At 40.3% G+C, this 18,298-nt stretch overlaps 1 protein-coding gene across 5 annotated transcripts in view; it reads right to left on the bottom strand.

Moving 5' to 3' along the window:
• LOC137106729 (kinesin-like protein KIF21A) overlaps positions 1-17,442 on the bottom strand; it is a 32,948-nt gene extending 15,506 nt beyond the window's left edge. For all 5 annotated transcript variants that reach the window (XM_067490448.1, XM_067490449.1, XM_067490451.1 and 2 more), the window contains exons 1-4: positions 17,030-17,442; positions 4,661-4,883; positions 2,784-2,966; positions 209-358 (exon numbers count right to left, since the gene is read on the bottom strand). In XM_067490448.1, the coding sequence (XP_067346549.1) occupies positions 209-358; positions 2,784-2,966; positions 4,661-4,883; positions 17,030-17,073 (600 nt within the window). In that variant the 5' untranslated portion in view covers positions 17,074-17,442. The remainder of the gene's footprint in view (positions 1-208; positions 359-2,783; positions 2,967-4,660; positions 4,884-17,029) is intronic.
• Between the last annotated feature and the right edge of the window lie 856 nt (positions 17,443-18,298).

The raw sequence follows: 18,298 nt of genomic DNA, 5'->3' as shown, positions 1-18,298 counted from the left end.
GGAGAGAAATCAATTCGACAAAATTGATGTATTCTCACATCACTGGTATATTTGGCTTAAGTGCACAGCTACACAAGAAATCCACGATGATGCCAGCAGTATAAAAACTGATACAAGCAGAGAACTAGTCTGTAATCTTCATTTGGGCAAATGTAGGTTTGCCGCAAAAGGAAACAGCTTTGTGGATGTGTTTACGTGTGAGGCTGACCTCAGCTGCAGACGTGACAGTGCGGGTGGTGACCCCCACGGTGTAGATGCCTCCATTTGCATCCTCGTGGATTTTTACGTTGGACTTCTGTTTCCTGGTTTCAATGTCCCGCACTGTGTCAAACAAGTCCAGCACTTCCTCATTGTACAGCTGTACAGATAAAGAATGCAAAAACAAGAGACAGAAACCAGATAGCAAACTCTGATTATTGTAGAAATACTCAATTATTGATACATCTTCAATGCTGTCACAGCCCTACACCCCTGAGTCCCTTCAGCTGCTTCCTCTCTAGCTGTTGGCAGCCACTTGTTGGTGGTTAAAAATAAATCCAGGTGTTGACCACAGAGACAAATGAAAGACAATTTAATGGCTGTTGGGTCATGTGGAGCTAAACCCTCTGCTGACCTTTGACCCCTGGCTGTCTGCCTGTTTTAGCTGCGTCTAACTAATCAAGTGGACTGAATGTTTCTTAGAGTAAACTCCCAAACCAACTCCCAAATACCTAAAGAGACTGTCTGTTCCCCGACCAACTAAACCCATCAAAAATGACCACAAGAGGAGTTAATCATAATAACCTAATACATTTAAGACTACTCCTCTTACAGAACAAAACCCCAAAACAATTAAATGTGAATTATTAATTATCAGATCTCTCTCATCTGAATCTCTGTTAGTAAATTACTTGAAATGCGATCATCAATTCGATTTATTTTGTCTTACTGAAACTTATTTGCAACAGGAAGAATACGTCAGTCTCAATGAGTCAACCCCCACATGTTAATTATGGACTCATGTTAATTATCATGTTCCTAGGAGCACGAGGTCGAGGTGGTGGAGTAGCGGCAATCTTCCACTCAAGCTTATCAGTAACCCATAGACCTAAACATAGTTCTAACTCATTTTAGAGCCTTACTCTCAGTCTTTCACACCCAAACTTGAAAACTCAAAAACCACTTCTATTTGCTATTGTGTAGCGTCCTCCAATCCCCTATTCTCCTACATCCGTCCCAAGTAAACCCCCTCACTCTTTTAGTCACACCCTAGACCTTGTAAATGGTCTGCACTTATATAGCACTTTTTTACCTATTGGCACTCAAAGCACTTTACACTGCTTCTTATTCACCAATCCACACTCACAATCACATACTCTCACACTAGGATGGGGGAGCTGCTATGCAGCTGGCCTACACTCACCAGGAGTAACTAAGTTGGGGTCTTACTCAAGGACAGTTCGAATGTGACTGGAGGAGTCAGGGACCGATGGAAACCACTTTACCTCCTGCACCACAGCCACCCCAGACAGCATTGGAATTGATAATTTAACAGTATTTATTCATAATTCTCTTTTGACTGACCAGTTTCTAATAACATTTGAATTTATAATAATTGACTATTCAGCAGTTAGAAAACAAATCCACTAAAGTAGGTGTTTAAGTGAAAATGCTTTGAACAAATTTAAGCAAATGATTCTTTCATCATTCGCTTCACCATGTGTCAATACAACAGGGAGTAGCCACCTTAACTTTACTCCTGTACAAGTTGATTATATTGTTGCTAATTCTGCAGCCTCACTACACACACTCCATACTGTTACCACTCTGAAAAAGAAGGCAGTAAAGAAAAATGGTACAGTTTATAAACTTGCAACTTAAAGCAGGCAACCCGAAAGTTAGAAAGGAAGTGGAATTCCACTATTTTAGAAGAATCCAGTCTAGCCAGGAAAAGCGGTTTAAAAAGCTACAAAAAAGCCCTCCATAATGCCAGAGCAGCATATTTCAGGTATGTAGCCACAGTGACTAAGAGTATTTCCTTAACTCTGAGCAGCAATGACTTCATGACTTTCTTTATGAATAAAATTGTAGTTATGAGAGAAAGAATTCACCAGATCTTCCCCCAGGTATTACAGATAGATCTTCATGGTCAACAGTGCTAGAATCATCAATCCCTCTTAGAATGCTTTTTACCCAATGATCCCGCTGAGCTAACTTCAACTATTATCTCATCTACACTAACAACCTGTCTGCTAGATCCTATTCCAACTAGACTGCTTATAGACACGGTCGTATTAGATATCATTCATCTATCTATAGAAACAGGCTATGTACCAAAGGCCTATAAAGTTGCTGCAATCAAACCGCTACCTTATAAACCCTGTCTTCACCCAGGTGTTTTAGCCAATTACAGAACAACATCCAAGCTCCTCTTTATTTCTAAAATCCTTGAAAAAGTAGTTGCGAAGCAATCATGCGACCACCTACACAGGAATTATTTGGATTTATAGTTCTGCATGACCTTATCTTTGTCTGTTCTTTCTGTTTCTGTTTTTCCACTCCACTGTTACCTAGGACTTGCTCAAGGGGGATTTGTAGGGTTTTCTCTATATATCTTTACATATTACAGTGAAGACTATAAAGTGCCTTGAGATGACTTTGTTGAATAAAGTCGAATAGAATTGAAATGAACTGAATTAAAATACACTCACTCATTCGAACACTTGATAATTCCTACATTTATACCCTGTGACATCTCTCAGTTTTTAGTCAGCCTCTGTTTGTTTTTGTGAGTGTTTCCACACCTCTAGGAACTGTGCATTGATCTTGAACTCCGGCACAGGCCTGCCCTGCTCAGTGGCAGCCTGTTTGCGTGCCTCGATGCCTCTGAACAGGTGGTTGACAGCTCGGGGAATGATACCCAGTTCGTCCTCTCCGATATTGACGTCGAAGCCGGTTCCCATGGTGTAGGTCTTCCCTGAACCCGTCTGGATGTGGGGGAGAAGAAAGAAGCATGACTTACTTGTGTGTAGTCATGTTCTCATCACAGTGTGCTTTTCTGTGTGCTTTTCATCAACAAGTTTCTTGTCCAAACTGTATCACTTAAACATTTAACTGACTCAAACTACTCAAGTCTCTGAGACTCAGGGGTCGGGGTCCATCTCTGAGTAGTTAATCTCCAACTTACTGGGGTGTGAGGGGATGGGGTTGTCACCATGGTGATAAAAAGAGGTATGCAACACTGAGCTCAAATATCACCATGAAAGGTGTGTGTTTGTTTGTAATTGGGTGTGATGATATATGAAAATGTGTGTGTGTTAGTGTGTCAGTGTATGAGAAAGACAGCGTGTTTGTATGTTTAATTCCATGTGACCACACCTGTTTGAATACTTTTTGTGCACTTGCTTTTTTGTATATGTGTGTGTGTGTGTATTCAGCTTCGACTGGGCCCCGTGAAAACCCCTATGACAGCAACACAAGGGTGGCAGGAATAATGGGAGCAGAGAACAAGGAGCAAGAAGACATGGAGTGGAGGGAAAGATTAGGAAGAGGGGAATTTTAACTGCTGTGTTCATCTAGAGTGTCAGCAGTCAGAGAAGCTTGGAATGAGTTTTGTTACTGATGGAAGCTGATTTTTTACAGATCTTAGCACCTACTTCATTTCGTTTTCTTACTGTAGACAAATCCTTTAAATCAGTTTAACAGTTACAGTCCAAATAGATCAAATAGATTTTAGGGAGTTTATATCAACAGCTCATAAATCTCAATAAATGTGCATAAAACTGTTTAACTTGTGTTATATACATTTAACAAATATGCCTAATATCTTTCTTAGATATCTCTAGTCACGTGCATAAATTCCTTCAGAGGAAAGTTATGTATTTATCCACAAGCTGTTTCCTTCCTTAACCTAAATGCCTTTCCACAACTTAGAAAATGGGCGTGAACGAGATCCATTTGTTGTTTCACACATACTATGGTGTAATAAAAAGAAGAGCAACACCATTCTCAGTGAAAAACACCATGTAACATGTCTGTGGCTTCCTTTCTCGTCTACCAAGACTCCACTGCTCTCTCCTGAGCCCCAGCTGCACTAATCTCTGTAATTTGCTATAAACAGATCAAAAAAACTCATCCTGACTTTTAGTCTCTGATGATGCGCTGGATTTACATGTGTAAAAATGTGCCATATAGTTTTTTTGAAAAGTGCAGCACTGAATTGTCAGCGGGCAGGTTACTGTTTCAGCTGTTTAATACTTCAAATATGTTTTGACTTCAGGTTTAGTTCCCCGCTCTGGAATGAGGTGAAGCAATCTGTTCCCACTTTGCTTTGATTGGGTAATCAACTCCCTTTTCTATCTCCCCCACTCAGGCCAATTTATCAGAGCCAATATAAAGCAGTGGGGGTGAGAGCAGGTTGGAACATGTCAGCTGATAGCGTATTGACAGAGCTGGTGTGGCTGAGAGGCTTGTTCACTCCCTTATTACTTGTCTGAATGAAATCAGCTTCATATCAAATGCTGCCATAAATCTTCTGGAAGCAGCTCCTTCCCTTCAAGCGATTCAAACTTGAAACATCAGTGAATTTGAACCCTCTGCCACTGTGCTGATCTACTAACCTGCAAGAGAAGACAAAAATAACAAATGCAAGCAGTACAGAGGCTCATGTGTGTGTGCCAACCTGTCCATAAGCGAAGATGGTGGCGTTGTAGCCCTCGAAACAGCCTTCAATAAGTCTCTCTGTGCAGTGGGTGTATATGGTTTCCTGCTGGGTGTCCATGTCAAAGACGTAGTCGTAGGTGAAAGCCTTGTCCTTACCCAGAACCACCTGGGGCTCCCCGGGCATCACACATGTACAAATGTGACAACCCTCAATCTTTTCTTTGGCCAGCTGGGGACGGATCCTGGTAGACAGAAAAAGACAAAGTGAAACCACGGGTAGGGACTGTTAAAAGCCAGTTCAAAATGGTACAATCAATCAAAATCATATGTCTCTTAAGTTATCAATTCCTTTTGTCAAAGCGGACATGTCTTCCCGATAGTTACGCATTGCAGAAACTCATGCGTCATGAACAACGTAGAGGATGGAGAGGAAGACTGTTTAGACTCAGATATAACAATACAACTGTGTTGATGCTAAAAAGCAGTGTAGGTCTAATTGTTTTCACACAAAACTCGATCAGTCATCAGTAAAAGAACTGATAAAGAATTGGACCAATAAGCAAAATAGATAATGGTGTTTCACTTTCATAGTAATCCATTAAGTCACTGTTGAGTAATGTCACCGAATCATCAGAATTATCAACCTCATGGTGGCACTAGAACATGCATGTGAGCAATACCAAATTCAGTTTAATTCATCCTGTAGGGAGCATGAACGTGCAAAAATGTATATTCACATTTTAAATTCATAAACTCTGAGAGACTGTCGAAGGTTTTGGTTAAGTGTTTTCTACGGGTGTGTGTGCAACTGAACTACAGAGGGTAATATTTGTCACTGAGCTGCAAGCCGATGAGTGCAGCCACTGTGAAGTGTGTGTCTGTGTGTGTGTGCTTGCGTGCGTGCGTATGTGCGGATTTGTGTATGAAGGAGCATGCAGTGCCAGTTCACAGTACAGTGACCTCACTGTTCACGAGAGAGAGAGAGAGAGTTAGAGAGCTGTGGGTAAACAGTGCCACTCTGGCTTTCCTTAAGGAATAACGCTGTTTGCTTTTATTCAAATAAACACACATTACATAATTTCCTCCCATGATGCATCACTGTCTCTCATCACTGAACTCCTGTCTCATGCCCTATCCACCTGAAGAGGAAGTGGAAAGATCGTTACCAGACCAAGGAAACATTTAGACACAAATGGAAGCATTCAAATGTGTTTGTAGCTTCAACAGGAAAATACTAGGGGTCTCTACAAAAGAATGTAGATAAAAAATATTGGAGATAGTATAGAAATGTTTGAAAAAGTAAATATCTTATGCTAAAATGAGAAATATCAGAGATTAATGAGAACTGCATTGAAAAATGATAAGCCAGACACCCGAGGATCTCAGAAAACCATAGTGAAGGGCTACTACTGTTGCTTTCTGCTGGTAGGCACTGACACAGTGTGTATAAGCTTTGCATGTAGTTTGTATACTGTGTGCAATGCTTCTAAAAAGGACTCACATTCATCACAGTAAGAGTCTACAGAAGAAGTGAATGGCATGAAAGTACAATGTGAGAGAGAGAAACAAAAAGAGAGAGACAGAGACAGAGACAGGGAGAGAGACAGAGACAGAGAGAGAGACAGAGACAGAGAGAGAGAGAGAGACAGAGAGAGAGAGACAGAGACAGAGAGAGAGAGAAAGAGAGAGAGACAGAGAGAGAAACACAGAGAAACAGAGATAGAGAGAGAGACAGAGAGAGAGAGAGACAGAGATAGAGACAGAGAGAGAGACACAGAGAGAGAGAGACAGAGAGAGACAGAGATAGAGACAGAGAGAGAGACAGAGACAGAGAGACAGAGACAGAGAGAGAAACAGAGAGAAACAGAGATAGAGAGAGAGACAGAGAAAGAGAGAGACAGAGATAGAGACAGAGAGAGAGACAGAGAGAGAGAGAGAAACAGAGAGAAACAGAGATAGAGAGAGAGACAGAGATAGAGACAGAAAGAGACAGAGAGAGAGAGAGACAGAGATAGAGAGAGAGACAGAGACAGAGAGAGAGAGACAGAGACAGAGAGAGAGAGAAAGAGAGAGAGACAGAGAGAGAAACACAGAGAAACAGAGATAGAGAGAGAGACAGAGAGAGAGAGAGACAGAGATAGAGACAGAGAGAGAGACAGAGAGAGAGAGAGACAGAGAGAGACAGAGATAGAGACAGAGAGAGAGACAGAGACAGAGAGAAAGAGACAGAGACAGAGAGAGAAACAGAGAGAAACAGAGATAGAGAGAGAGACAGAGAAAGAGAGAGACAGAGATAGAGACAGAGAGAGAGACAGAGAGAAAGAGACAGAGACAGAGAGAGAAACAGAGAGAAACAGAGATAGAGAGAGAGACAGAGATAGAGACAGAAAGAGACAGAGAGAGAGAGAGACAGAGAGAGAGAGAGACAAAGATAGAGAGAGGGCAAATCAGAACCCAAGCGAGGGAGAAAAGATGACAAAGAGAAAAGCTACATCCTCTGAGGTGTCATTGTGTGTGTGACATCAGATCCCAGCTATTTAGCAGACACTCTCTGGGAATAAAACCCTGATGAGAAAAGAGGACAGAGCCAAGGATGCATGATAAATGCAGATATGCGAGCGAACACCGGTAATTCACTGAAAAAAAATCTCCTAACTCTACGTGTTGACTGGAATATCTAATAAAAAAACTTATATTTTCTTAACAATATTTTCTTAATCCAATGCCTTGTCAGCTACAAATGGAGCTCAGTAATTAAGACAGAACACTGCACATAACAGATGTTGTTTTAGGTAAAATGACTACTACTCCAGCTACGTTGGTTTTACCGGGGTAAAACCAACTTAGCTGTTGGTGTCGGAGGGTTTAGGTCATCTGAGGAGACTGTGATTTAATAGTAGGATGGTTTAGTGCATTACAGGAGGGAATCTGCATTAATCCCTTTGGCCACTTTCCCAAAACTTGGCAGGGAGCAATTTCTGTAATCCGGTGTAACAATGGAGGCACTCACTTCTGCTTACAGTGAGGGCATTAAGTCACTGAGGTATTGTTCACTTCGAGTGCTCGCAAACGTACGCTTGAACGAGGAATTTGAAATTCAGCAATAAATGACACGTCACAAAATCAGTCAGCGTTCGCTCAAAGTGAACCAAAAAGACAAGTGTGTATTAACGTAGTCCTACGTAGTATGTTTGTCCATGTGCATGTGTTTTTTCCTCCCTAAAGCAGTGGTGACATGCTTGTCTCTTCTGTGACACCCCCAGTATCCCCCATTCATAAAGTGACCCAGGGTGGGTCAAAAAAGCAGGGACACAGACCAGACGTAATGCTTGCACCCCAGACAAAACACAAATGACAATCTCTGCATTAGGAAGCAGCCACAGTCCCTCCACTCAGACAGACCTATTATAAGCCTGCATAATGATGGGTGTTCGAGTAACAGGAGCATCACACTGAACTGATTCAGTACTGAGGCTTAGCCTTTGTTGTTTGTTTGCTTGTGTTTCGTCAAACAAGATTTGTGGTTGAAGCAAATGAAGAAAATGCTAACATTATTCGATAGCTGTAAAAGAGCCGAGAAAGTCAGATGTGCTACTGTGTGGCTCACACCACCAGCTTCTGCAGTGCTACAGAAAACATATTGGCTGCAGATAGATGCTATGAAGGTTCTAGAGAATGCGTGTTTTGCATCATTATATTTTCATGGTGGGTAACAGATGTCAAACCGACAACCTTTAAGTGCGTTTTAGTGTTACATTCATGAGCACAATGTGCCTCTGTTGCTTCTTTGAGTGTTTTGTATTCACAGCTTTTACAAATTGTACATCTCAGGTGAAGGATAAAGTAGGTGTGAAGCACATCATGCTGGTGTGTTATTAGTGGGACTGACTGACTTTAGTGATGATCTTGCTGGCTTCACTCTGTGGTTCAAACACTCCTTTTCCCCTTTCTGAATAAGGGCTGCCCTTCAGCGCTAATCCACCTTCTAGAGTGACATACAGAGGCTCTATACGGGTTGTTTCTTCAGGAAATTTAACTCCACCACTGCCTAAAGTTACATTTTAACCATGCGCACAGAGCAGCATAACTAAACCTTTGAATAATAATAACTGCTCAAAACTTTAATCAGCTATGACATTTTAAACCTGTTTGAGGGAAAACAAAGAAGGAATACTAAGAATTTTGTGCCCCAAAGATGCTGCTAAAATTATATCTTTAGTTGTTTCCCCCTATTTCAAGCCTTTATGTTCCTCCGCTTTAGGCTTACACTCTCCTTGTTCCAGCTTTGAACTAAGAGTTGTCCTCATTTAACTCTGGATATGAGTGATGTTAGGAAGGCCGAGACACAGTTCACTGAACACTAAAGGGATGAAAGGTAGGAGCACGCTCATACACATACAGTATACACGTCTACCTTTTCAAACACACACACAGAGGGTCTTTGTTGGGCTCTCCCCATGTGACAAGTCCTGTTAGTAGGCTCCAGATTTTAGTCTCATTACTGCGATTACAGAGGCGGCCTAAGAAACAGTCACCCCCCTCCGACTAAATTAACAGGGAAAGTGGATGAGACAATAGAAGAAATGATGAGATGCTTTTTTTTTTAAAAATGGAGATGAGTCACTCCCTCACTACTGAGCTCACCCTTTCTGAAACACAGTTTCATCACATCCTGACATCACTCCTCCTGACAATCAGCCATTCAGTTCACTCCCCAGAGATGCAGCTGATCACTCAGCATATTCACTGACAACAACATATATCATTCCTACCTGCCTAATCTAAGCCACAATAATTTAGAAATTGGTTTAATGTTTTTGCTTACTTCAATCACAGGCTGCACACAGTGATTCAGCAGAAACAGACAGGAACATCTGAGCCCATGAGGCAGCAGACAACAAGACTCTTTTCTCCATATTTCATCCTGCTACTGGCTCTGACTCATCAGCTGACACCAACACATATACAGTGGCCACATACTGTATTTCCAAATCTCAAAATACTGTAGAAAATACTAAGTGAGATGTTAGTGCGTTTAAGCACACTTGAAGGGCACTTAATGCTTTGATAAATGACAGATTTCCATTCGCCAGCCACTCCAGTGCTGCCCCGTCCCAGATTTCAGTTTTTGATAATTAATTTAATAAATATTACATTTGCTAAATGTCATGTTTTCACTTTTAATGCAGGTCATTGAGTGTTGACAGACTGAACAAAATCCAACTTTAAACATTTAAAATACAACAGAAAATGCAAAAACAACTGTCTCCATATCTATACACTAAAAAAAAAAATGTCAGGTCCACTTTTTATAGTTTGTCAAATGTACATATGATACAGCTAAATAACTTTGTTTTGTTGCCTCGTTATTTCAAGCTTGTCCACATCTCCCCAAAGTGGAGTTTTATACAAACTGTGTTTGTCTCTGTAACTCCATAAACACATCTGCTGCTCTGTCTTCCCCTTCCACCTCCTCTGTCACATTGGTTATTTGGATATAAAAGTAAAACTATACCCCAGTGGTATTTGCTCTGTTTCTTGTTGCAGTTTAAAGGTGAGGGCATATTGCACAAGCCTTAAAGCTTCTCTCGCCTCTGCAGAACTCACGCAACCTCAGTGTGTGTTTGTGTGTGTCAGAGAGAGAGCTTCAGATACATTACCATGATTTACTTGTGTAACAATATGCACAAACACACAGCACTGCTCTTTTGTAGTGCATGAACCAGAAAGTGAACTTGGGTTTTTGTATTTTCTGTGTATGTTGGAGTGCATCAAATAAACGTCCTGAGCAACATGATGAATGAGGGGAAAGAAAAATGATGGAAGGATGGAGATGAAAGAGGGCAGTTAGACTTTATGGACAGTGAAAAAGGGACTGGCCACAATCAGCAGCTACTGTTTAAACTCACCACAACTCAGCAGTACAACAAGACTGTGTTTTTAGTAACAGTCTTTACATTGTCTGGCAGCTAGAGCTGAGTCCCAGAGCTAATTTATCACACTCTTCAGTGTACTTCTGTAAGCAGCAGGCTCAAACAAGTCCCCAACCTGTGAGAGGCTGATTACAGCCAAACCTCATGTACATAATGCATCTGTACACAGAATAGGATGGTAATAAATAATCTATTATGAAGGCAGGGATGGATGGGTTGCATCCAAATAGTAATTTTGTAACAGATTAAAAATTAATATGCACCATGATACTGGATCACTTCACCTGATCGATTAGTCTGACTAGTCTGAGATAAGGAGCATAAATTACAGGTTGTATTTCAGCCATTTTAGCATTATTGTAACAAACTGGAATAATATTTCATTTACTAGTGATCGTGCATAATTTAATTATTGTAAACCTTTTTGAAAGAAAATACTGTGTCCAATAATTTAAAATTTGTGATTTGGTCATAACACAAAAATTCATGCATTGAGGCCTAATGCATTTTTAATAACAAAACTTCACCTCATATGCATTGTGCGTAATGTTTCAGCAAAATCAACATGACTGTAAATTTTTTGTTATTATATAATAATTAGCAAATGCTAAAATGCAGATCTGAAACTATTTATTAGTCTGTCATGGTCAGTCAACATAAAGGGTCCTGATGATAGTCAACTCCTTATTATTATTATTATTATTATTATTATTATTATTATTATTATTATTATTATTATCATCATCATTAGTATCATTTCTCTAGTAAAAAAGTTAACCACTCCCTAAATCCACCTGTTATGAGAGTTTCCTTTTTCAATTTATATGAAGAAACTAGATATATTTGGATTTCAGACTTCGGTTGTTCCAGGACTTTGTGAGGGCAATTTTTTACAATTGTCCAATGTAATAATGAAATAACTACTGAAGGCAGTAATGGGCAAAATAAGCATTACTTGCAGCCCAACTGACCAACTTAATAAATTCACACACATCCTCTACGTCCTCTTTTTTTTTAAGACAAATGAGATCTAGTACACACTTTCATATTTTTCAGTGGTGAACAAACTGACAAGGACCTTCCCTCAGAACAGGAATTTAGACCGAGCGCCAAACTCCTGTTCTCCATATTGGGACTAACTGCCATTCACTGTGGCCTTCACTGTGCTCCCAAAGCATTCAAATGACCCACGGACACCATGGCAACAGCTGAAACAAACTCCTACAGGGAAATTCAGACCAGGTCACTGATCACATGGTCCTGGGTTAAAGGTCACTGGGCAGGAAGGTGGGAGAGGTGACTGAGAATGCTGGTTGTCTCACACACACACACACACACACACACACACACACACACACACACACACACACACACACACACACACACACACACACACACACACACACACACACACACAGTGCTGGCCTTCAGAACTGATAACAGCTTAATGGAAACTTTCCTTTTCAACGAGAACAGTTTGGCCCAGTCAAATGGAAATTCAAAATGACAACTCTAAAAATGTAGTAAAACCATGGATGGATTTCTGAACGGACCTACTGTGCACAGGCCCTAGGGCCAGAGCGGTGGAGAGGACAAAGGGCCAAAGCCTCTGGCGTCAAACAGGCCCAAAGTCACCAAAAAGAAAGGGTGAGGGTCCTTCCCTCCATGAGTGTTATCACAATATTTGTCCATGTGAGTAAAACCTAAGTTTAATGTAGCACAGCAAAACATGACATTTTGCAGAAATGTATGGTTAATTCAAAGCTGAGAAGAGGTGAAAGTAACAAATCCTGAAGTAACAGGAAAAAAAATGTTTTGGTTTTTAAATGCAGATAAAGAACATAAATACAAATGTTATATTGATTTTATATAAACTATGTTCAATTAACTACTTCCTGTCCCAGTTAGGAGCTACTGAATATGTCAGTAGCTGCTCTATCACATGAGAGCAGCTGGCAGATGGCCTGCAGCCTGCTTTGCTTTGTGTCTCAGTTCACTTGAGTTGGTTCATGAATATTTATCATGAATATGCCTGGATGGACACGGGTTTGTGCGTGTGTGCAAACACATACACATGCACATGCATGTGTGAGTGCGTACAATGCCTTTATGTAATGGCAGCAGGCTCACAGACTTTGCCCTCAAACAAAAACCACAAAGGTAAAAAGGGAGGGACTTGTCTCTGATGGACACTGATGTTGGGGTTTGCTTAAGTCTATTTTGCAATTCTCATTGTTTTTGCAGTTCATATGATTAAAATTATTTGCTGAAATAAGGATTTTTATGGAGTAGAATCTGGTAAAAACGTTCAAATTGACTGAGCAATATGACAAAATGTACGGTCAGATGATTTAAATTTGCCAACATTAGTATCCATGTTAAGGTCTGCAACTAATAGTGACTAACTCATTATTAATTAAGTTAAAGAATATTTTGTCATTTAAGAGTTTACCTTTAATTTTCTAACTTACTTATTTTGTGTGGCAAACTGTCCAATCCCCAAATACATTCAGATAACATTAACAGAAATTTAGCACACAAGAAGCTGTAACCAAAGTGTGTGTGTTGTTGGTATTTTTGGTTGACAATTCACCTAAATGACAGCTGCCATTGATGTGACTTGAGTTTTAGCAAATGCAAATCCCACCTGACATGGCAAAGCAAGCCATTCAAACATTAAAGTGAAGATTAAAAACTAGTCTGCCGCTTTCAAAAGCAGACTATTAATTCTAAGAAATTAAACAGGAGGAAGCAGGAACTATCTGATCCAAATTCAAGAATCCGAAACCTGAATCCTCGCTACTGGCTAATTCTGTCTCTCAGCTCTAAATTATTAAAGTTGCACTTTAAAGGCACTGAAAAACTAATAATTCACTTGAGTGGATCCTTCAGGCAAAATCTGTACCTTGATAAACTTCCTGAATGAGTGGTTAAATTCTTGTAATGATTTTTCATGGAATATAGGAGAAAACGTGTGTATGGCGGTGCGTGAACACACATACACACAGATGATGTGCAACACACACACAACACATTCACACAAGGGATAACCCAGTGTGTTACTAAAGGGCCCCATCTGCATGCCATCAGGTGTGAAAAAATATTCCAAACCTCAGATGGCAGCACAACAAACACATCTCATGTTTAAAATAATCTTAGTGAAGAGCAAGTGCACTTCTAAAGATACAACTTTTATGTTGCATCACCTTTCCAGTAATAAATCAAAACGCCTTTCCTCCATCCAGGCCCAAACCCCTTTCTTATTTGTTCTGCCCGTTACCTTAAAAACAGAGAGAGAATTAAGGTGATAAAGGAGAGTTTCATCAGTAAGGACCTGTAGGTACGAGGGGATTAGGAACTTGCTAACAGACAGAATTAGCCTTGCAGGCTGAGGCAGGTACTGGTAGGCAACATGCTACCTGATCACTGCAAACACACGCGCACGCACACACACACACACACACGCAGTCAAATCTTTTCAGATGCTGTAAAGATCAGTCTCACCACAACGACAAAGCTTCAAAATAATTAGAATGTTGCCACGGCAATTGATGGAGCTAAAAACACCACACGGAGCTGTGGTTAGTTGTTCAAAGGCATGAAGTCATTGATTTAGATGAAAATTTATGAGTATGACAATGATTATCAAGCGAAGATAAAGTAAGCTTTCAGTTAAAGATGATACATTTCATCACCTTTGGTAATACCCTCACAGTTAGGGAGGTACACCTCATGAAAGAAATCGAGAAAACGTTGACTTGACTTGTGCTGTTTCAGCTTGTATTTCTGTGAACTTTGTTATCAGAATAAACACAGAAACAGACATGGAGCTGGTGTCAAATATTATTGGTAAAAATACAGAAAAGCTGTTTACAGCTTCGCACTATCAGCTCAGCAGACTGCAAATCAAGTATAATGGTGTGTGGATATTATAATATCATTACACACAAGTAAGTTATTTATAGTCATGGATGTATTAATGGATTATATTTGGCCACTTGAGGCATACAGTTACCTTCTATACATTCAGCAGGCACAAAGCAACATTAGCAGTATTTTCTCATTGCATTTTATCTGATTTTTAGTCTCCTTTTAATTTGGTTTTTGGTCTTGACTAACTCCAGGCTGTTTTTGTGTTGTGGTAGTTAGTTTACCGTGTATTTAGGGACACTTCTCTGAAAACAGTGGCCTGCCACTATTTGAAATGCTTAATGAAGGTAGTAGTGAAGAGAAACTACAAAGTTGCAGACTAACAAACTAAAGTACGGAGCTAAAAGACACTAAAATCCCCTGTAGAGCTCAGGAAACCACAGCTTGTCACTATGAATGACACCTTTCATACTGTACGGTCACTTGATCTATTCCTTATTTAAATAATGAGTAGTGCATTTTTTAAGTAATTATCTAGTTTTTACGCTTTTGTTTTATCAGTAAAACAAAATGTGCTTAAGTCCAATGGAAAATAGTAAAAATGCTACATTTCCACAATGTTTTCTACATTTTTAAATTGTTCTTTGTTTTACTGGTGCTCTTTATAATTATCACTGCACCTCAAATTTATGTTTCTACTTGTTACATTTGGATGGAAACCCACTTGTACCAAAGCTGGCTATGCACATAATAATCTTAAAGGTTGCTGCATCCTAATTAGTCTTGACAGCTCCAGTGTTCAGTGGTATTATGCATGATGTGGCAGTGTTGCTTCCTGCAGGGATATTTAAATGGAATTGAGTCATCATTAATGTTATTAGCTCCACCTGAGCCTTCATTTAATGACAATCATTTCCAAATTTATGTGGTGACAAATGTCCACACTCTTTTAGGCAAATTCAGACTATAGAAAGTTGTATTCGAGACAGATGAAGGTGCTGGGCACAGTAAGATTAAGGAGCTTTGTGAGCTTGTGAACCAGCTAAGGAGAGTATCAGTGACAGGAATTGGATCTGCTCATCTTATCTGTGTGTATGTGGAAGAAAAAGAGATTAGTGACCAAGCATTTTCAGGAGCAGACGCTGCTATTTTTATAGTATCAAAATCACCATAATATAGCCTTTAATCCTTAACCAAAGTCATTTTATCTGCCTAGTATGCACTTGTAGCTTTAAGGAAAACTCCTGTTTAATGACGTTAATGGATATAGAACGAATAAGTTAATGGAAAAAAATAATAAAATAAATAAAGAAATAATGAAGCGTGGACTTCTACATAGCCTATATATTATTATCCTGATATATATATGTGGTAATGAGCATGTCTACAGTAAATTAGACAGTGCCTCCATGTGTGTAATTAGGAAAGCAGAGATATGTGATCTAAATATGATTTATATGAATATGTTTTTAGTAATGAGACTGTACAGCACTGAAAGACCTTGATGGGATCTACTGGGAGATTATTTATTATCTCTGAAGGAGAGAAACTGGCTAGTAAACTGAGTTGGCTCAGTAAACAGATTTCTGGGTCAAAGTCTGAACACACAATAACAAGAGGCCAAAAGAGAAGGAAGAGAAACATGAGAGGGACGAGCTTTTGTTCTCTGTCTCCCATTGATCCAGTTCACATGACGCTTGTCAGATATGTCTTTCTAACACACGCGCACACAAACACACACACAAACATACACACACTTACAGTCAAGCACCTGCCTGATGTCAGCTGCTGCCCTGTCATATCAGAGTATTTATGTCTTCGTTATTTGTCAGGACTTCTCTATTAATTTGCCCACACACACAGGAAAGACCTAAAAACACTGATGCAACCATGTAACCAGACAGTGACTGTCAGTTTCTCGGCTGTGCAAGTGACAGCATGGATTGGCCTTGGGGGACAAGGGTCAGATCAGCATGATACAGGAGTCAGACACAAAACTCAAACACTAAAAAAGGCCCTAAAAACGGGGAGATCAAATAGTCACAGTCTGAAATGTGAAGCCTGTCTGTGGCTACCAAAAGCGGTGTATGCTCTATAAATAATGTCAGGACTCTGTTGTTTCATTCTGCCTACAGGAGACACACTATAAAAGAAGAGTACAGCCTTTTCCCTCACTTAATCCCTCTGCACACAGATCTCCATTCATGAATCCACTACACTACACAGCATGTGCAGCAGTGCAGCCATAAACAAAAGAAACTAGTGTTATTATAGACCACTGGTGTATATCTGGTGTATAAGTCATGCATTAACCATAGAACTTACAAAGCACATGTTGCAAGATAGCGTCAACATAAAGGCACATTTAGGAAAGGGAGGGTGGGGTTGGGGGGCTTGTTTTGGAGGGATTTGATGACACAAAAGCATTACGGATGCACCTGCAGGGCAGGTAGCTTAAATGAATGTATTTCTAAAGACCGTTGGTTGAAAACAAGCCAATACAGGCAACAATAGCATGTGCACGATTTTAGCAGGTGTGACTATAGAGCATCTGTAGAGAGGAGGGTCCGCCGCTGCATCCTTACCTCAGGGCGACGCGCACCGAGCTTTCGTCCGCTCCGCTGGTCATGTTGTCACCGCAGGTTGGCTAAGACAGTCCGGTTAAAAATAGCAAGATTTCCCCCTTTTCTTGATCCTCTTACAATACAAGAGAGCACCGCGCCACCCTCGTCCCTACTTCCACCTCCCAGAAAAGCGCTTCTATCTTGAACTGCCACCGCCGCCGAGCTCACCTCCTCCTCCTCCTCTTCGCCCGCTTGGAAACAGAAGCCATGTTTCATCCGAATATAGCACCTAAATGTAATTCAGTTCATTGTTTCCCATAATCGGCTAAATGTGATCCAGGCTACGACGCTGGTCACCTCTCCGGGGGCATCGCCTCAGCCTCCAGCTCCGGGACAGACAGCAGTGTGACTGGACGAGCCTGGATCCACTTGGCGTGTGATTGTCAAGACGCAGGACGTAAGCAAACTCCGCCTCCTGAGCTGGACCAATCCGGAAGGACGGGGCAACCTCACGACTCATGAACACACAGTAATAATAATAATAGTAAACAGTGAATTTTAATTACTGATACTGATAACATTACTACAAGCTTATTTTAACGCCCTAACACGGTGTTTAGATGTTTTTATCTAATAACTAGGATGTGGATTAATTTATGTATTACTGATTCTGAGACGTATAGTAATTAAATAATTGTAGTGGATTAAAAGCACAATGTTTGACTCTGAAATGCAATGTAATGTAAGCCAAAGTAAAAGGTAGCAGAGAATGGACAAGTAGAAATACATACAATTTTTACTTAAACTACTTGGGTAAATGTAGTTACTTTCCACGACTGAATACACAGATAATGTTCACTAAATCAACGTTGCTACTTGGACGTGCTGTCATCATGTGGTCCACTGTTATTATTGCAGCTCGGAGTCGCTTAAATCAAGTATCAGTTGATTTGTCCAGGAGATGGCGCCTGGTGAATTCCGCAGCTGTGACCCAGTTCCAAGAGGAGCCAGAAGTAGTAACACTTATTGCTCAAGTAAAAGCAGTTCAGTAGAAGTAGAAAGAGCCTCACAGTTATTCATTGAAGTTGAAGCACTACATACTCACAAAGACATTGATTTCATTCAGACTGAGGTCCTGATTATTTATTAATTTGTCAAATCTGTATTTTACACCATTACACCTAATGCTGTTCATATTATGGCTGTGCAAATCTAGCTTTGAACCCACAATATAACAGATATTGGTTCTGCAGAAATCTAAACTCTTCTGGCCTACAGAGAAAGTACAAA

The sequence above is a fragment of the Channa argus genome, chromosome 21 (assembly GCF_033026475.1).
Source record: "Channa argus isolate prfri chromosome 21, Channa argus male v1.0, whole genome shotgun sequence".
Classification (NCBI taxonomy): domain Eukaryota; kingdom Metazoa; phylum Chordata; class Actinopteri; order Anabantiformes; family Channidae; genus Channa; species Channa argus.
The sequence above is the reverse complement of the archived record's forward strand: the minus strand, read 5'-3'. Positions and strand labels throughout refer to the sequence as shown.